The sequence below is a fragment of the Leuresthes tenuis genome, unplaced genomic scaffold (assembly GCF_036924035.1).
Source record: "Leuresthes tenuis unplaced genomic scaffold, fLeuTen1.0.hap1 SCAF_17, whole genome shotgun sequence".
NCBI classification, from domain to species: domain Eukaryota; kingdom Metazoa; phylum Chordata; class Actinopteri; order Atheriniformes; family Atherinopsidae; genus Leuresthes; species Leuresthes tenuis.
The window spans coordinates 19,791,392-19,808,790 of NW_027325371.1; the positions used below are offsets into that span (position 1 = coordinate 19,791,392).

The following is a 17,399-nucleotide window of genomic DNA, read 5'->3' on the forward strand; positions in this document are numbered from 1 at the left end:
CAGTTTGCCTCTCCTCTTACCGTAGACGGCATCACTCGGACTGGGAATAAGTCTCTCCCCTGTCTTGCTGTGCATGCTGATGTCATGGGAGGCGTTCACTTTCTTTTACGAGCACAGCTCTGTGATCTCTGGTGGGGATCAATTAGTTGAGCAATCAGCCCGCCCTGTGCTTTTGTGTGAGTAACTGCTCGTAAACAGTTTGGTTGCCTGGCGAACAGGGAATGCACTGGCTCAACATAAACAGCCACCCAAGTCAGTCTGGCTTCAGTAGCACTGCAGGCTCCCTCTCAGCACCGTGCATGTCATTAGGTAATGCAATGTGACATCAGCCCATGCAATGCACCGTTAGCCAGTGTAATTTAAGATTAGCTGGTAATAATTTGTGTGGGTCAAGTAATGACCTGTTTGGGGTGATTCTGACAAGAACAGTAGTTTTCTCTAGCAGGCTTTAAAGAAGCCACGTTGAGAGAACACTTTACTGGCCGCGCAGGCTAAAAGAAGTGTACTTGCTCTGAGAATTAGACTTTGTAAATTTCCTTTTCCCATGTTATACAAATGTAGGAAAAAAAAACCATTTCTTTATGTTTACATTGTCCGCGAGCACTGTTTGATCTGAGCCGTGACCCTTTTTACTTGCAAGAAAAGAAAAGACCTGACATTTTGTCGGGGCTACATTTTGTAATTGTGCAATCAGTAATGACCAGAGTTAGTCGCTCCCCGCTCTAAGCAGCCCCTGCTTGGTGTTGCCAATGATAACACACCCTCTCTTATGAATAATAATGCATAATGGCCAGCATATCTCAGCCCATTTATCCTCTTGTTGCAGGGTTGGGAGAAGTCCAGGGGAGGCGGGAGTGGGCGTACTACTGGTTCAGTTTGCTGGAACGTACGCTGTGTAATTGCAACAGCTTCGCCTGAGATCTTTGTTGCATGTCACCCGTTTTCAATCGCACTTTTGTCCTCTTTTGATACAGTAAACTTGCTAATTAAAGCTGCACTATCGTGGGACAAAGGCACTCAAAGAAGAGCGTGCATTTTCGTGTTGGCTGCTATCTTTTTGATTGAAGTTTTCCGCAGAGCTCCAGGCCTGTTCTGAAGGCCTCTCTCATCTAAACGTCCTATAAATCTAAAACTATGTTACTATAAATGTTTGAGCTTTGCTTCCTGACTGACCACAGGAGGAAACAAAGCTGTACTTAATGTGCAAAGATGATGGATTGTTAGGGAAACATCCCTCCGACAGTGGTTTTGGGAATACTTCCTTTTCACATTGTGAGGGTGTGCGTAAACAGGCTGCGTCAGTACTAAAACATGCCTGCTGTGCCTGTTGATAAAATATTCTTTTGGGTAATAATCACAAAAAAAAGATTAATTTCCTATATATTTGTATGTTTTGGTTTGATGCCTTGTATATTTTCTCTCAGGAACTATGAGTGCTTTCACATTGTAGGTGTGGAACCGGGCTGACCCGAGTGTTGTTTCCTTCCTCCCTTAAGCTTATTTTCTCAAGTTTATAAAAGCTGTTGAAAAGGTCCCTGGTCATTAACATTGATAAGCTAATTGTCCATCCTTGCTGTTTCTAAAGGAAGCTTTTATTGTATGTGGACTCCATGGATACAAATGTGGTTTTAAAGCAGGGATTCAGGTTTCTCTCATTGAGCTGTAGGTCTGAATGTTCTGACAATTAAGAAATTCTAAAGAAATGTCAAAGCGTAATTGGTGCAAGCTTAAGCTGTCTGGGCTATGAGGCATCTGGGACAAACCACCACATTGAGGAAACTTTTGGAAAGGCTCATTTACACCTATGGGATGACATTAATAATAAAGAAAAGTACAGTGGATTTTTAGAGCAACATATGCTGCATTCAAGACCACATCTTTTGAAAAATGTTTTCATACATTTCTTAACAAGATGCAAAACCACATTCTGCACCCACTACAACGCCATGGTTGGGAAAGAAGAAGGTGCAAGTATTGAAAAGGACCTGCCTGCTGTCCCCCACAGAATGTTAAACAAAGGCTGCAACGACAGCTTCATACTGTAGCAGGAAGAATGGGAGAAGATGACTCTTGAAATGCTCCATTACTTGGTATCGTCAAATGTCAGAACACCTTTGAAGTGTTCTGAGCAGGAATCGCGACATTAAAAAATGTTAAAAGCTTTACTAGAATGTGTTGCTTAAATTAATATATAATAACAAACATTAAGACAAAACATGGAATATCTTAGGTCCATAACTTCTGCAAAGAAATAAAGGTCAAAGAAAATTTGTATGTAGTATTGTTGTATGTAACTATTTTGGGAGTTCTGTTGTTCACACTATATAGCCACTGCTTTTAGCTAAATACTTGAGCTGTCCTGATAGAGCATTTCAATTGTTTATATGTGAACCTTTATATCATAATTCCTGCTTATAAGTTTTCACTCTCTCTTAGTCCTGCACGTGTGGTGTTCAGGTGTTGCGGGGAAGGTATTTTTAATCTGCAGAAGTACTTTTCCCACCTTATTGCAGATTTCTCTGCAGATATCATTACCACAGTCCACATTTTTTGTCATGTAAAGCATAATCTCAGTGGGGAGTATGGTGATTATCGTACCAAATGTTTTCTACTTATTCTACCGTTTGTTTGACTAACTGCATATTTCCTACTCGCTGTGTTTTATGAGTAATATTATGCAGTAAGGCATTTTGGTTTGAGTGTGAACACATTTGTGAGACATCTGAAAATCCCCCATTTATCCTAACTAACTAATTGCGAACCTGAGGTAGAGCTGACCGCTTTTCTCCAGTAGGCAGCTTGTATTTACAGTAAACCTGACATCCCATGATTGCAGCCTAATTGAGCTTGTGGTCAGAGGGGACACTCTCCAGACTAAACCTGTCCCAAACGGCTAAACAAAGCCGGGTTGCTGCGGGACTCCAGCGTTGGGCCGAGTTCCAAATCTCCCCCACAGAGCAGGGGAGGTTATTTTAACACTCCGGCACGCGGCAGCTCCTCTGTGTTCTCTCTTGCAGAAGGCGTATGGGAGAAAGAGGCAGGAAGCCACTAGGCAGTAAATCATGAAGCTGAGGTGACAATCCATCGCTCTTGTGGCATGTTTATTGTGCTTTTCTACACTTTTCTCCAAAGGCCTATTTATAACTGTCCACATTCCTATCTCAGAAATATCTCTCCTGTGTGTTTTGGATTGCATCGATACTTAACCCTTTATCTTACACGGTGGTTTGTGATCAAGTCAAATCTGGGGTGGAGTTAAGGATGTGAATTAATGAGAGAAATCTGTGCAGGGACGTGTTGCAGCCTGAGCACCCACCGTAACCGTTTTTGCAGATAGGAAGGAAAAAGTCTGTGACTTAATGGTTAATGATTGTTTTAATGGAAACACTGAGAGATCACTGTGGACATTTTGTCACTGCTGTGTTCATTTTTTTCCACCCAAAGTTTGTTCTGGTTGCTAGGTGGCTTCCAGGACATGGTATTGAGTTGAAGAGGAAAAGGCTTGGTTTCTTCCTGAAGCGCATGAACCACTGGCAATCTCAGCAGGAACTCAGTGAACTTTATAGCCACAGTAGTTACGAGTAAAACAAACTCTCCAATGAGTCTCAGATTAATGAAGGCATCCAGTTTGAGGGGCCCCCAGCTGTCAATCATATGATTTAACAGCTCGAAAAACACCTTCTAATTCATTTGGAAAGACAGTGTCAGTTTTTTCTTCTTCTTCTATTTACGGTTTTAAGGTGCATTCCACTCATTTTACACTTCAAGCCCAGATATTTATTACAGACAGCCTCAAGCAGTGAAGAGGAGTAGGCCGTGGGCCTGACTGTCACTTGTATCTTTCTCTTTTTCAGATTTGTACTCTCCAGACCCAAGAGGGAGAGTATCTCTCTTTATCTAACGTTCAGCTAGATAAATTAGAATTTGATCCCAGTCTTGCTCTCATCTCAGCACCTTTGCTGTCTTTGGTTTAATGCCATGACTGAGCAGAGGAAGCTACTGTAACAGAGGCCTGTATTTCATGGGTTGCTGTACATCACGGTGTAATTTAACATGTTCTTTCACTGTTCTGAGGTCATTCTTTTTCCTGGGGTGGGAAGTGGGAAGCAGATACGGCGTATTATCTCTGACCCACTATCATGTGAAAGTGACCCTTCCTCTTTGTGTAAATAAACCTTGCAGTGCACGTACACACACACGTGCAGATGTGTGCATGCTACGGGCTGTTTTCCTGTAAGTACGGGAGGGAGGAAGCCGTCTGCTGTACGTCTCAAATGAGGGCCGGTCGGGAGCGGAAGGAAGTCACTTTCTACTGTTTGGAGTGAGCGTGTGAAGGAATCGTGAGCCGTTTGCCCCACAGTAGCTGTGGTGACCTGGAGAAGAGATGAGAGGAGGATGGAAACAGTCTACATACAGCCGCTCAAACTAAAAGAGTTACGGCAGACTGGAGGACAGCTTAATCCTCCTGCGTCTGCGGACAATTCCCTACTCCCAGTCTGACCGAGAGATTTGCCTCAGTTGCACACACACACACAAACACACAGTGAGCAGAGGGATGGTGGAGGTTGATGAATCCCCAGGTTTTCCCGTCTTTGAGCAGATGTGGAACCCGGGGATATTTATGGTCATTTTGGGAGCTATATGTGGTAGCCAGTGATTTTTCCTCTCCTGTATCAATCCTGCTGGATATCCCCTCAAATCCAATAAGTGGTTCCTCATTCTCTCTCAGAGAAAAATTGGACACTGGGGTACATGAGGGATGGAGACAACGAACAGGGGGCTGTAGAAATCCATTACAGGGTAACAGAGCCACTTGGAGACACCCCCACAGATGTTATATGGAGAAATAAATATGAAACTGGATCCGACAACTCCATTTCCTTATTAAGGCAGACTTTTTATGTCGGTGGGTAAGTTGTTTTTAATGAAAAAGGTGTGGGGTAATTAGAAGCTGACATTGCTGATGTCACATTCAATGTACATGATCTTATTGGGATAATAGGGATTTTTTTCCCCTGAAAACAATAATAAAGCAGATTTCAGAGTTACTATATGTACTACAGTATACTATAGTGTACTATATGTTTCTTTCAAGGCATTTTTCCATCTATAAGTGATCCAGTTGGGATCTGTTGTCTTTGTGTTGCAGTAAAAAGACCCCTGTGTCGACAGCGCAGCAGGAAAGATGGTACCAGTCAAAGGAGCTAAGCCTTGCCTCCACTGCAGAGTTCCTCAATGCTTTCTGGGGGAGAGAGAGAGGGGGGAGCCGTGGCACTGGGGGTAAGTCGGGTAAGTGACACTGAAGTGTGTTGTGTGTGGGCGTACAAGCAGCGTTGTCACTGAGCTGGCTGTGTCGGGTGGCAGCGCAGCAGGGGAGCTGGCTGGGGGTCTGAAGCTGAGCCACGGAGCGTGTCACTCCTCTGGCCCATTAATCATTCCCAGCCTGCCCTGCCTCAAAGGGGCTCGGTGTGCGCGCACTAGGTGGTCCTGATGCCACCCCGGAGGCCCCAGTCAAGTCAGCTCCATGTAGACAGACAGTGGACACAAAGAGTTGAGCATCCACACACTCACGCTAACATGCATCTATTTCATTTTGGCTCGGTGAACAATAAAGCGTCTCATGAGCAAACAAAAATAAACAGCCATGAAAACAAACAATTCAAAATGTTCAAGCCATTCAGGATCAGCTTACTGGACCATAATGGTTTCTGTTGACTCTAAATGATTTGTGAAATCCTAACAGATTTGTATGGGTCATGCACCTATTTCTGGGCAGTTCCTCTCTACCTCACACAGACTGTTGGACGCTCACTGCTCAGTCAGAATTACACGAAACCAGTTTGTTGTTGAATATGAAGTTTGTGTATTTACATCATTTTGCAAGACCAGTTGAATAAAAACATTCTGACAACTTTTTGTGATTGAGAAACAAAACAATTTCCAAAAAGAAAATAACAGTTACCATAACTCCAGTGGTTGAAACGAACCAAGTACATTTCCTCAGGCGACTCGCTTACACACAACCGTGGGATCAAAGTTGTGAAACTCCATTTGATGCAACTTTATACTTTCTCCTCCAACACATTGGACAGTTTTAGTTTCAGTCTAAAAGTACCTTTTAGATGATAATTCCTCATGGTTTCTGTAGTCGGACTCTCATGCAATGCCTTTACAGTAAATGTTCAAATGCCCCAACATCTCACCAATAATCAGATTAGTACTTATAAAATTTTCCACCTCCTCAGCTTTATATTCGTTACACTAAGTACTTTGAACAAACTGAACTTCGAGCAACTGTAACGTTCAGTGTGGCATAATGATGCTATGTACAGTTTGTCAGTCAGAGGGAACAAACCAGCACAATATTTGCAGAGGGTCTTTCGGGCAAGGCTTTCACTTATTATTCAGTAGTTTTGCATTGTTGTTTCGGAAAGGATCTGTAACTCTTAAGGTCATATTCCATGATTTGGAAAGTGAAGGAGGGAGGGGGAAACTTGGTGGAAGGATATAAAATAGACAGATACTGGAAAGGCTCTCTTAGCTTTTTCAGGCCCAAGCTGCTCGCTGCCTGCAGATGTACTTTGAACCTGTGTCACTGTTAAACTTAATAACGGCACAACACGTGTCAGTTGTTGTTTGCAGTGTTGTTTGCGTGAACACGACACACACATGGCATCAGTCGTCAACGTGTGTCGCGGCTTCTCAAACCTCATATCCAACTCACTGCATTCAACACGATCATTCCCTCTGATCGGCATTAATGTCACAATATCCAACAGCCTGTGTGTGAAAGCTGGGAGCGTTAAATCAAAGTGAACATACGCCTCTCAAAACACAGAGACACCTCTCCAAAGTGCCCTCCACAACTCAGCTGAAAACCATTTTTCAGCCTGCCTTTAAAAGCCCGAGTGAAACCTTCCTAGCTCCAAACATCACGTCTGTCTTGAATTATGAGCTGAACAAAACAAAACTCAAAACATGGAGCCTCTACCCAGAGGACAGTGGACTGTAAAAGAGTTTTTTTTTTTGCATCTCTTTGTTTTATGGTCTGGCTGTATACACAGAAAGCTCTTACCAAAGTCACAGAGGCTTATGTTGCAAGAAGGACCGGAGGCGACAGAGTGAGAGCCAGTTCTAGAAGCATTGTTCTGCGTTTGTAATCGTGACAGGGTTAAGGGAGACTTTGTTGGAGCTGCTGCAGGTCCTGCTGTCGGTGTTAGCGTGTGGACAGCATGGAGCATCCACACCGTGGAGTCTTAAGAACAGAAATGGTGGTTTTAGGCGTTATTTACAAAGCTTTGGGAATATATGTGTTACTATACTGGTTCTATTTAAATGTTTTAGGTGATCCCTGTCATGCTCGCTTGTCATGTTTTAAGTTCAGGGCCACAGAACCTGAGAGGGTTTGTGAAGCATATTATTTCAAGCCTTCCCTGTTTTAATGTATATACTCTTTTACTATTACCACTATTTTTCAAAACCTCCATAACACTGATCATTCTGGAAACCCAACATGTCTTTATGGAGGCTGACGGATGTACAGAGGGGGAGCGTCTCAATGAACGGCCGGCACCAACAATAGTCTGCAGGGACAATAGAAATGAATTGGAGGTCTCATAAAAGGGGGGTTGCTTTGTCCTCTAACTAAACAAAAAAAGGGGGGTTATTCACAGCTCATTTTAATTCTTTTATTATTCTCAACTGATTTTAAAATTTCACTGATGGTGTTTTTTTGTACAGTTTTATTTTTTTTAAAAGCTTCTCACAGCAAACAAGGCAACTATACTTGCATGTGTTCAGAATCAAAATTAAAGTCACTGTTTGCCTTCCGGCTCTTCAGGGGGAAAAAAGGGAAATGATTTTTCCTCCATAAATTTGACGTTTTTCGGATTCAGTGGCCATTAAGGTATTACGGTTTGAATGGGAACATTTTAAATTATTCATATATTCCTTTAACAAACAGTGGTCACTTGAATTTTGTTTATTTCATTCAGATTTTGGGACATACTGAGAGCAGGAGTTTTCTTTTTCTAAATCATGGGAAGTGTATAAAAGGGTGTTTTTCCTACAGTTGAGCCATATCTATTTTTTTTAAAAAAATCCATTTTACACATAAGGAGACACAATAATCCTTGAATAAAATAACAATTCTGTGTAGTGAAGACAAGTTAATGGATCGCACCTTCCAATGAAACAGCAGTGATGCAAAGTACAGCAGATTTGTGTAATTTATTAGCACACAAGATTATGTTGTTACTAAGTGTATGAAAACTGATGGCTAAAAAAAGGAAATATATGAGTGAGAATAAATCACTTTCTGAAAAAGTGTGTTGCCAGTTTGCTGCAGCTGGTTAAGCTCCTTTGTCTCCAGAGCAGGCTGTCATGCAGGCTGTGCTGATAAAGTTGGATATTTCTTTCTTGTTCAGAAGAAAATTACACAGAGTCTGCTTCACATCTGATTCTGCTGATTGAAACTGATTTGTTCTCTGGGAGTTTTTGCTTCAGGGTCACTACCGCCCAAAGTCATTTTTCTTCCCGCTTATTGGCCGGAGTATTTGAAACGTCCTCCCTTGTGCCTCTGAGGCGCGCTCAGTACTGACGTGTTCTGAATGACTGAGACTCATCAGTCCATCTATCTGGCAGAAGACTCCTCATGGGACTCAGTGATGTTGGTCTTTCCATGCTGCCGTATTTCCAGAAAAGTTCCTCTGTGTTTTCAAACCTGAACAACACCTGTTTTCTATTAACTGCTCTTTCTTTTTGCTTGTGTTTACTCGGATCACTTGAACTTTTAATCTTTGACATGCAGTTTGGAATGAAATCTTCAGGTCTTGGTCTTATCTTGCTTATCTGCACGGCATAGGCTTTTGTGTTACCCGTGCAACCATTGATGGGGATCGAAAACAAAGGCACAACAGAAGCAAGATGCTCGCACTGACATTTATTTGTTTTCATCTGTCTCAGATGTTCTTTAAATATTTAATACTGGGTGTTGGCAGAGGCGCGTTTGTCTTTATTCATGTCCAAAGGAGAAGTTTCTCAGTGCGTGGCTTGTGGGTACCTTACTTACTATCATGGGGATTAAACTGAGTTTCCTTGTTAAACAAAATCTGTCTCATCATTTGCAAACACAGCCTGTTTTCATTTACTGTACTATGCAGCATGTTAAACTAATGTTTTTAAACACGGACCCCATCAAAACAGAAGTCAAGAAAGCAAAACCAACCCCAGAAATAGCCATATCCTCTGGCTATTGTTGCCTAAATTCATGTGTGGGGGAAAAAAAAAGAAAAAGGAAACCCACAAATATGTGTCAGCTTACACACCAGACAATAGCAATAGAAGACTCGGTCTCACTCGCACGAGCACACGGAGATGAGTCAGAGACAAACATAAAGACGAGGACAGAGGAGGTGGGAGCAGAGGAGCGAAGGAAGCAAAATGCAGGTTATGTTACACGAACATCTATGACATCATACCTGAGAATAATTCTCCTCTCCTGTCACATGGGCCGCTGCCATGCAGCTGAAATGAGACCCAGATGGTGGGCAGATCTGGCCTGGCCTAACCTGACAACCCAGCAGGGGGGACAGGTGGCACAGCCACCATCAGTACGATAATGTCCTCTGCCAAAGTATGTCCCCACCGGTAATTTGTTCATGCAGGCAGAAATGAACTATTATTACCTTTGAAGAATTTGGAATGGCTTCCGTGAGGGTTGTGACGGTCACACTGTACAAAGAATGCATTTTAGTCTGGTAATGGCCCAAATCCAACAACAAAGTGACAAAGTTGTTTTACCTCCTGCAGCTTTTAGGGGCGGTGCTTCACAGGATGCCGCTATGGGTGGTATTTAAGGGCATGAGCTGACTACCTATATCCTCACTGCAAACGGAGCACTTGGTGGTCAGTGCAGATGTTGTCACTGGTCCCATCCAGCCACATGGAGAAATAAAAGGTCTATGCTCGAACTCAACATAGCACAGTTGCAAACTGCACATGGAAACGTGTTGACCTGGTTCTGTAAGGGTCTGGTTTCCTCCAGTCTTTAGCAGCGTTTCCTCAGAAAATGGGCTTTTTTTTTCTAAAGGTACTCTTGCCTTGATTGATTTGAAGTGTCTGGGCGAGGATGGAATCTAGAGTAGCTCCACTGGGATATAAAAACAACTGAATTTACGATGTGGTAAAGCTGAATCCAAGTGACAATGCAAATCAACCTATAAACTGACTTTGTTTGTGTTTGAATACTTTTATAGCTACATAGCAGTGCTAATGAGCCAGTTTAAAACAGATGAAGAAATCTTGAGCATGGCCAGTGTTGTCACTGGTGCTTTGACAGAAAAAGGTTCGGGACCTGTGATCCAGACTTAAATTGCTAACAGGCAGCTATAGTACTCATTTTAACATATCCTCCTACCATTTTAACCAATAAACCTCATGGTTCTTTGAAGATCGTATTTATATCCTGCCTTCTATTATCAGGAGAGCTAGAAATGTGCTGCACAGACTGGAAGCAGAGCTATCAGCCAGTTGATACAATCATAAACTGATTCAGCTACCTTGTGGGTGGCAAACATGCTGGCGCTCTATCATAAAAATATCTTAACAAATGCCAAAGTACAACTTTCTCCTCACCGAGCCTGTGATCAGATACGCATAGATCTGTATCCGACACTACTTGATGGCTTGATGAAATCACAGGTCCCCCATGAAATTTCTTTCACATGAAGTACACCTCAAGCCACATAAAAGCCTGCCAACCGTAGGACTCGACATGCTGAGGTGAAAGCAAGGTGTACTCGGAAAGTAAATCAAAAGCATCAGGAAGCAAGACTGACTGGGCCTCCAGCTGACTTATACGGCCATAATAAAACAGAACATCGCATGGCAGGGCGACAGCGAAAACAACGCTGAAACTGAACAAGTGCAAAATTACACGTATGAGTGACCGAGGCTACCATTTTCATCTTGCCTCAAAGCCCACTTGGCAAGCAGAAGTTTCCCACAGTTCCCCTTCACAGCCCATCAGTCAGGCCGGAGAGGAGTGGGGGCTTGACTGTCAGGGGTCAGTGCTACGCTGAACATGGAGAGAATATGAAGCAGCTGCCTGGGACAGGAGGGCCTGACCTGTCACTGTGTGTGTGTGTGTGTGTGTGTTTTCCAACCATGTTCATAACTTTATAGAAATGATAACGAAACATGTGCAAAGCTAAAGTTTATGTTTGCATATTTGGGGTTGTAGTAAGAAGCGTGTGGGAAGAATGGGAGCATGTTTGGACAGTAGGTGGGTTAAGTCTCACATTTAAAGTGTTTCTTCATAACAATAGATGATGCTGAGTAACTAACTAAGGCTTTAAATTAAAGGTACTAAGGCTTTAAATTAAAAATTAAAAATTGTTGATGCCAGAGACAGAATTTCAACTTTTACTTCTATTCTAATGTAAGATCATTTAGATTGAAAACATCTCCTTTAAGGGATTTAATATCGTTCTTATCTGTGCATCTCCCTGTTTATACGCATTTTGTAACTGTTTTTGAATATTTACAGTCACTTAACACAGAGGTCCCGTTCCAGATGCTCCTCAGCCTGCTGCCCCTGTAGGCAATTCAACGATCCATCCAAAACTAACTAACTCCCCTCCACCTTCTGACTCCGGTGTGGCCGATCAGATTCCTCAGGAGGGGGACCTGTGACGCCCATGTGTTATGGACAAATTTTCTACTCATGTGCCTCCAGCTGATAGGAATGTGAGGGCTGCTGCTGCCAACATAAATGCCTTTTTGACAAAATGATGGCAACCCTGCACGCAAAGTCATGGGAAATTGACTTTGTCTTACTTCCTTGATGCCTGCCACCAATAAGTGAGGCCAACTCTCCCATAACCGCATCTTTTTCTTTCTCTTGCTTCAATATCACAATGTTCTACATCAGGGTGGACAAAACTAGCCATTCTGCATCCCCACTGCCAGACCATATGGACTCAGTGCTCAATGGAAACAGCCCCTCCCCTGGCTCTTCTTCTTTCACGCTAAGGTGTCAGGCCACCCTTCCTATTATTTCTTCTGTGGAAGACATGCTCAGTCTGGCTCTTCTGCGGCTTTATCTGATGACACCGCTTGCACAAGTGAGACGATGAAAAGCGGTGGGAGAGCCTCCCACTAAAAGCGAGATGGATGCCGCAAGTGACAAGCTTTTGTTTTAGTAAAATGCGCTCACATGCGGGCGAAAGTCGGAGGCCAAAGGGAACAACTTGCTCACTTGTTCCGTTTGGTTGAGCAAACCATGGCAGTGTTGGGTCGTGTTGCGTTTCCAGATTCGCTGCCCTGTTGTTGAAAAATAAGCATCACAGCAAACACGCTTCGCTCTGTACAACATAAACTCGATCTGGCTTCAAATTACTTAATGCTTTGTCCCTCTCTCTGAATAGTTTTGCCGCCTCTAAAGTGCCAGTTTATACTCTACGCGCCAAAAATGTCAATAAAACCGCCCTAATCGCCCATCCAATCTGTAATAGCACCTGCTTATGGAAACACAACACGCCCCTGCAGTCTATCTCTGCAGCTGCAATGTTTCCTTCCTATTAGAGCCGCTACTACAGTCGGAAACAAGAAATCAGAACGCAATTACGCGTTTGGACAGGCGCGCTTTGTTTGCTGAAAAGACTTCCTGCCTTTTATTTCCCTGTTAAGAACTTATTTTGTGTGCTGATTAAAGATTACAGATAAACTCACGGTGTTTTTACCGAGCAAAATATATTTAGTTTAAAACCTGAAAATCCTGTCTCTGCATACAAGGAACCCTGATACTCCGTATCCTGGAAAATATTCGTTTGATAACCAATTAGAATCACTGATGAGATTCAAATTTCTTCTAATTTTACATATTTAACAATAAAGTACAAGCAGTAAACTGCACAATATGTTTCCACTACTTAGAAGTTATTTAGTCCTAAATTGTGGCGGACGTTTTCACATACCTGTGCAAATTAATCTAAGTAATTGGGCTTATTTTCAGCATAATTACCAGGCCTAGTATATTTTCTTTTGGACATGGAGAGAGTTATATAAGAATATGATAGAGGGTAAATTAATTTTTGAATAAGTCATCCCATGAGCGATATTATCTATTTTAATCAGAGGATTGTATCGGTCATTTTCCCCGCTTGGGGCCTGAAATTTCAGCATGTTATCGACATGCGTGGCCCTCCTCTTCGGATGCATAATCTAGAATTTACCTAGACCTACTCGAATTTATACCCTTCTTTTAAAAGTCAGATCACAATCTGTTCATCTCGGCCAATAAGTAAGGTACACGTTCTCTTTTAAGGATGATAGATTTACATATGAGGACATTCTGATGAGCGCCACTTTTGCGGTTCATTCTCAGAAAGAAAATAAATCATACGAACGGATAAACTGCTGACAGGGACTTCAGGTTCTTTTTTTGCGCGTAATAACAGATAAAGATCATCACCAATTTACTCATTGGTTACACCAGGTGTGAGACGAATGACTTAGTCAGGTAAGATGTTATAAAAGCTTCAATTTCCACGGTGATGTATAAAAGATTTAAAATAAAAAAGAGAGACAGGCTTACCGACACACTCGTTGGCTTCCCTGGCCGTGGCGCGCTGCCAGGGTCGGTCGTAGTGGAAAGGTTTGCACCTGTCGCACTCCGGCCCCGCCGTGTTGTGCTTGCACTCGCACACCAGATTCCCCTCTCTGTCTTTGACGCATTTCGAAGCGTGCCCGTTGCACTTGCACCGTCCTCCGACCTGCAGGTCCGACACGGCGTAAAAGTAGGAGTCGCGCGCCAGCTCCGAGTCGTCCTCGTTCTCGTCTCCGAACGTGTGGAGCCGGCTGAAGATCACCTTGATGTCGGTGGCCGTCACCCAGTCCTGCAGCACCGGGGAATTGTCGAAGTCGTGCGCAGACGGTCTCCCGTCCAGGGTGCTGAAGGCGATGAGGCCACCTGTCAGAGGGTGCATGTCGGTGTGGGAGTCCGTGCAGATCGCTTCTTGCTCGTTCTGCTTGGTAATTGTCGCCTTATTCTGCCGGTTGTACATCTTCTTACACTGAGTGGAGTAAAACTGAAACGGCATCCACGATTTGCCGTAGTCCATGGACTTGTAGATCGCCATGGACTCGGGTCTGGGTGAGCAGAACTGTAGGCTCACATAGGTCACCTCGAACTTTTTACCCAGCGACAGGGTGAGGGTGACGTTCTGCGGGTACTGCACGTAGTTTTCAGACTGCCAGCAGGTGAGGTTGTGAGGGTTGTTGAGGTCCGTCAAATAGGCAGGTGGATGGGACTTCTTGGGGTCCCCGGCGTCGCACGTGTGGCAGTCTCTGGTGCGCTCCTCACCCTTCTCGGTCACCACACAGTACCGGGTGGCCGGGTTGCCGCAGGTGCTGGACACGCGCACGTCTTTCCCGAAAGCGGAGTTGACGAAGTCGGGGATGCATCTCCGAGGGTTCCCGTTCTCATCATAGCACGGGTCCGGAGGGGAAGACTGCGCAGCAAACATGCTCAGCCCGTATCCTCCGAGGGCACCTTTGGTCAGCGCAGAAACTGTCAGCAGGGCGCTCCAAATCTCCAAAATCCCTAACATTGTAATCCGAGCACCGCAGGGACCGATGCGCTGAAATGCAGTAAAGACAAGATTATCAGATGATAGCACCGGAGTTAAATATTAATAGGAAATCAAAACAACAGCCTACATCTAATGATGGTGAGATAGACACGAGGAAAACTAGTGGTAGAAGGAGGCGAAGCAAAGCATGAAAGATGCTAAATGTGTAGGAAATAATCTTACGAGGCAAAGAAAACTCCACCCAGACAACAACCTCCAAATATACCGCTCAGTCTGAAAGTGTTGGACTCCAAAGAATTTGGAGAAACAGCCTATCCCGTTTACGCACGAGACAAAGGTGCTATAGTTCAACTTTCCACCCTCTCTGAAAAATAAAGTAAAAACAAGATATGGCAAATGCCCAGCTGGCTCCGAGTCTCCCTCTGCCTCTGCCCGTCCAGTCAGTCACACCTCTGCCCACCTCTATCTCTTTCTGTCCCATTCCCCCTCTGTTATCAGAGAAAAAAAGGGGACCACTTGTGTCTAAGGAGCGGAATTTAAGTCCGCCGAATGTCTCTCTGCTGAGGAAGAGGGCGCGGCGACATCTTCCGGTCCATTACCTCAACTGCATGTGGAATGAAATAAGAAATAAAGACAAAATGTTGCAGAGAAATGGGCTGCGAGTTACAGTGATGTGAAAAACTTTAATTCATTAATTCATGTAAGAGCAAAACAGCAGCGAATAAAAGTACAAGACGGTAAAAACCCAATAAAAGTAAAAAGCTTATAACATTTAAAACAGCAAAGCAACAATTTAAACATGTTACAATTGTTAAAATCCAGGAACACTCCAAGGTATTAATATGCAACTTTAAATGTTTTAGTCACTGCCCCACTCATAGGGGACACAGAAGTTAAGATAGAATTTTCAAGCTCTTAGTTAACATGGTGATCCTGGAGGGGGATGCATTTCAGGGACCCCACAGTATGAGGTGGATTTATAGCTAAGCAGTGATGTGAGATATCTCTGGAGATTTATAAATGAATCATCTTACTGCCAACAGATCCAGACGAGTTTTACGATCGAGTATACAATGATATCCCCAGTTAATAAACCGGAGAAGACCAAGAATGATATACTGCTTTCAGAGATTTTAAGCAGAATAATGCATAAAATCTTCATCACCATAATCAAAGATGGATGAGAATGTCGACTAAACATGTTGCTTTCTGTGATTCTTGGCAATGCATGCTTTACTCTTACAGAAAACAACACAAACATAGGTTTTTATTACTTATCTACCTTGTCAATATGTTGTTGTTGTTGTTTTTTAAAAAAAAAAACGTAACTCGTCATCTGACCGTCTCTAATCCGTCAAAAGTTGTGATATCTACTTTTGAGAATGCTGTCAGACCAACGTCTGGGAAACCGTTCACATTTGATTTTGTCTGAGTTAGGAAGTAACTGATGGTCAGTTCATTTGTTGGGTGGCACAAAATCAGCAAATTTTGAGCCTCCTGGCCAGCAGAGTGCACTGAAGTATATAGAATAGCATCACCTGCATGCAGTTGAATGGTGTTGTTCCTAACTTCCTTACCTGGGTCATTTTTGTAAATTGTAAACAAAAGAAGTTAAAAAAAAAAGAAAGGAAGCTTTAGGTACGCCTGTGTCACCCATCAAACTGGACTGACAACCATCAGTCACCACAGCCTGTGTTCTACCACTCGAGTGTTCTACCAAACCATTAACTCAAAGCAACACTGGAGAATATGGCCAAACATTTGCATTTGGCTTCCCTCAGGATGGAAGCCCACTGTCATGAAAATAATCTCTCCTTGAGCCCTGCACATGTACAGCCATACACATACATTTTATGTCATGTTGAAGAAGCCACCAAAGTGTCTCGCAAACATCTCCAGTGTTGCTATACAATCCAGTGACTTCTAGGCACCTGCAGAGTGTTTCATTTTTTTGACTGTATCATGTCACTGTACGGCCTTTTCTTAAAACCTGATCGCCAGGATATCAGTGTGCAGTGTTGCTTGCTCTCAGTTGTTTAGCTTTTTCTGTCTCGGTTCAACATGACTATTTCGAGAATGTTTGATAATCATTAAGCTTATAGGGCTTTTGTCTACCCTTATGTACAGTACATTCATAAAATACTTCTTATGTATGCACACTATATATTTGCAGTTTTTTTCTCTTTTTTACCACCACACACCAATGAGCATATCAGGGACGATATGGGGTTAGTGTCTTCTAGCTGCTCACCTTCTGGTTGGAGAACAAGCAATGTGATCTGCCTCAGAGGCCCTTTTTTTGGTTCAGTAGCACAAAAAGCATCAAACACAACACAATTCTGTGAAAGGTTTCTGTAAAACAATTGTGAGAGTGCACATTATTTGGACAAGAAGCAGCACTAGCATCAAAAACCAGGAAAATAAATTCCAGCCTTTTCAAATATGTGTTTCGATTAAACAAAAAAAAAATTATTTAGCGCATCACGTGAACCCCTTTTCCGACTCAGACAGTGTTAGAAAACCTTAACAATTTCCCTTGGTTTGATTTAAACTACACAGATAAGAAGTTTATTATTGAGAACAGAATTTTTTGTCTCAGTTAGACGCCTGTTTCAGATTACACAGCTTCTGTCCTTAAAAGTGAGTCTTTAATCAGCAACTGATGTGTTTCAAGGAAGTTAGCTGCTTTAGCCTTAGTGTGACGCAAGCAGAGACTCTGCCTTCCGTTTTATTTCCTTTTACCATGATGCATCAAATGGTGCAAGGGTTTTGCAGCATTCAATAGGAACGCCTTTCGTGTGCAAA

General features: G+C 43.0%; 1 protein-coding gene across 1 annotated transcript in view; it reads right to left on the reverse strand.

Annotated features, from left to right (window-relative positions):
* ntn1b (netrin 1b) overlaps nt 1–15,079 on the reverse strand; it is a 40,598-nt gene extending 25,519 nt beyond the window's left edge. Inside the window, exons 1-2 of the mRNA XM_072369207.1 lie at nt 14,817–15,079; nt 13,598–14,642 (exon numbers count right to left, since the gene is read on the reverse strand). Coding sequence (XP_072225308.1) covers nt 13,598–14,612 — 1,015 coding nt within the window. The 5' untranslated portion in view covers nt 14,613–14,642; nt 14,817–15,079. The remainder of the gene's footprint in view (nt 1–13,597; nt 14,643–14,816) is intronic.
* Between the last annotated feature and the right edge of the window lie 2,320 nt (nt 15,080–17,399).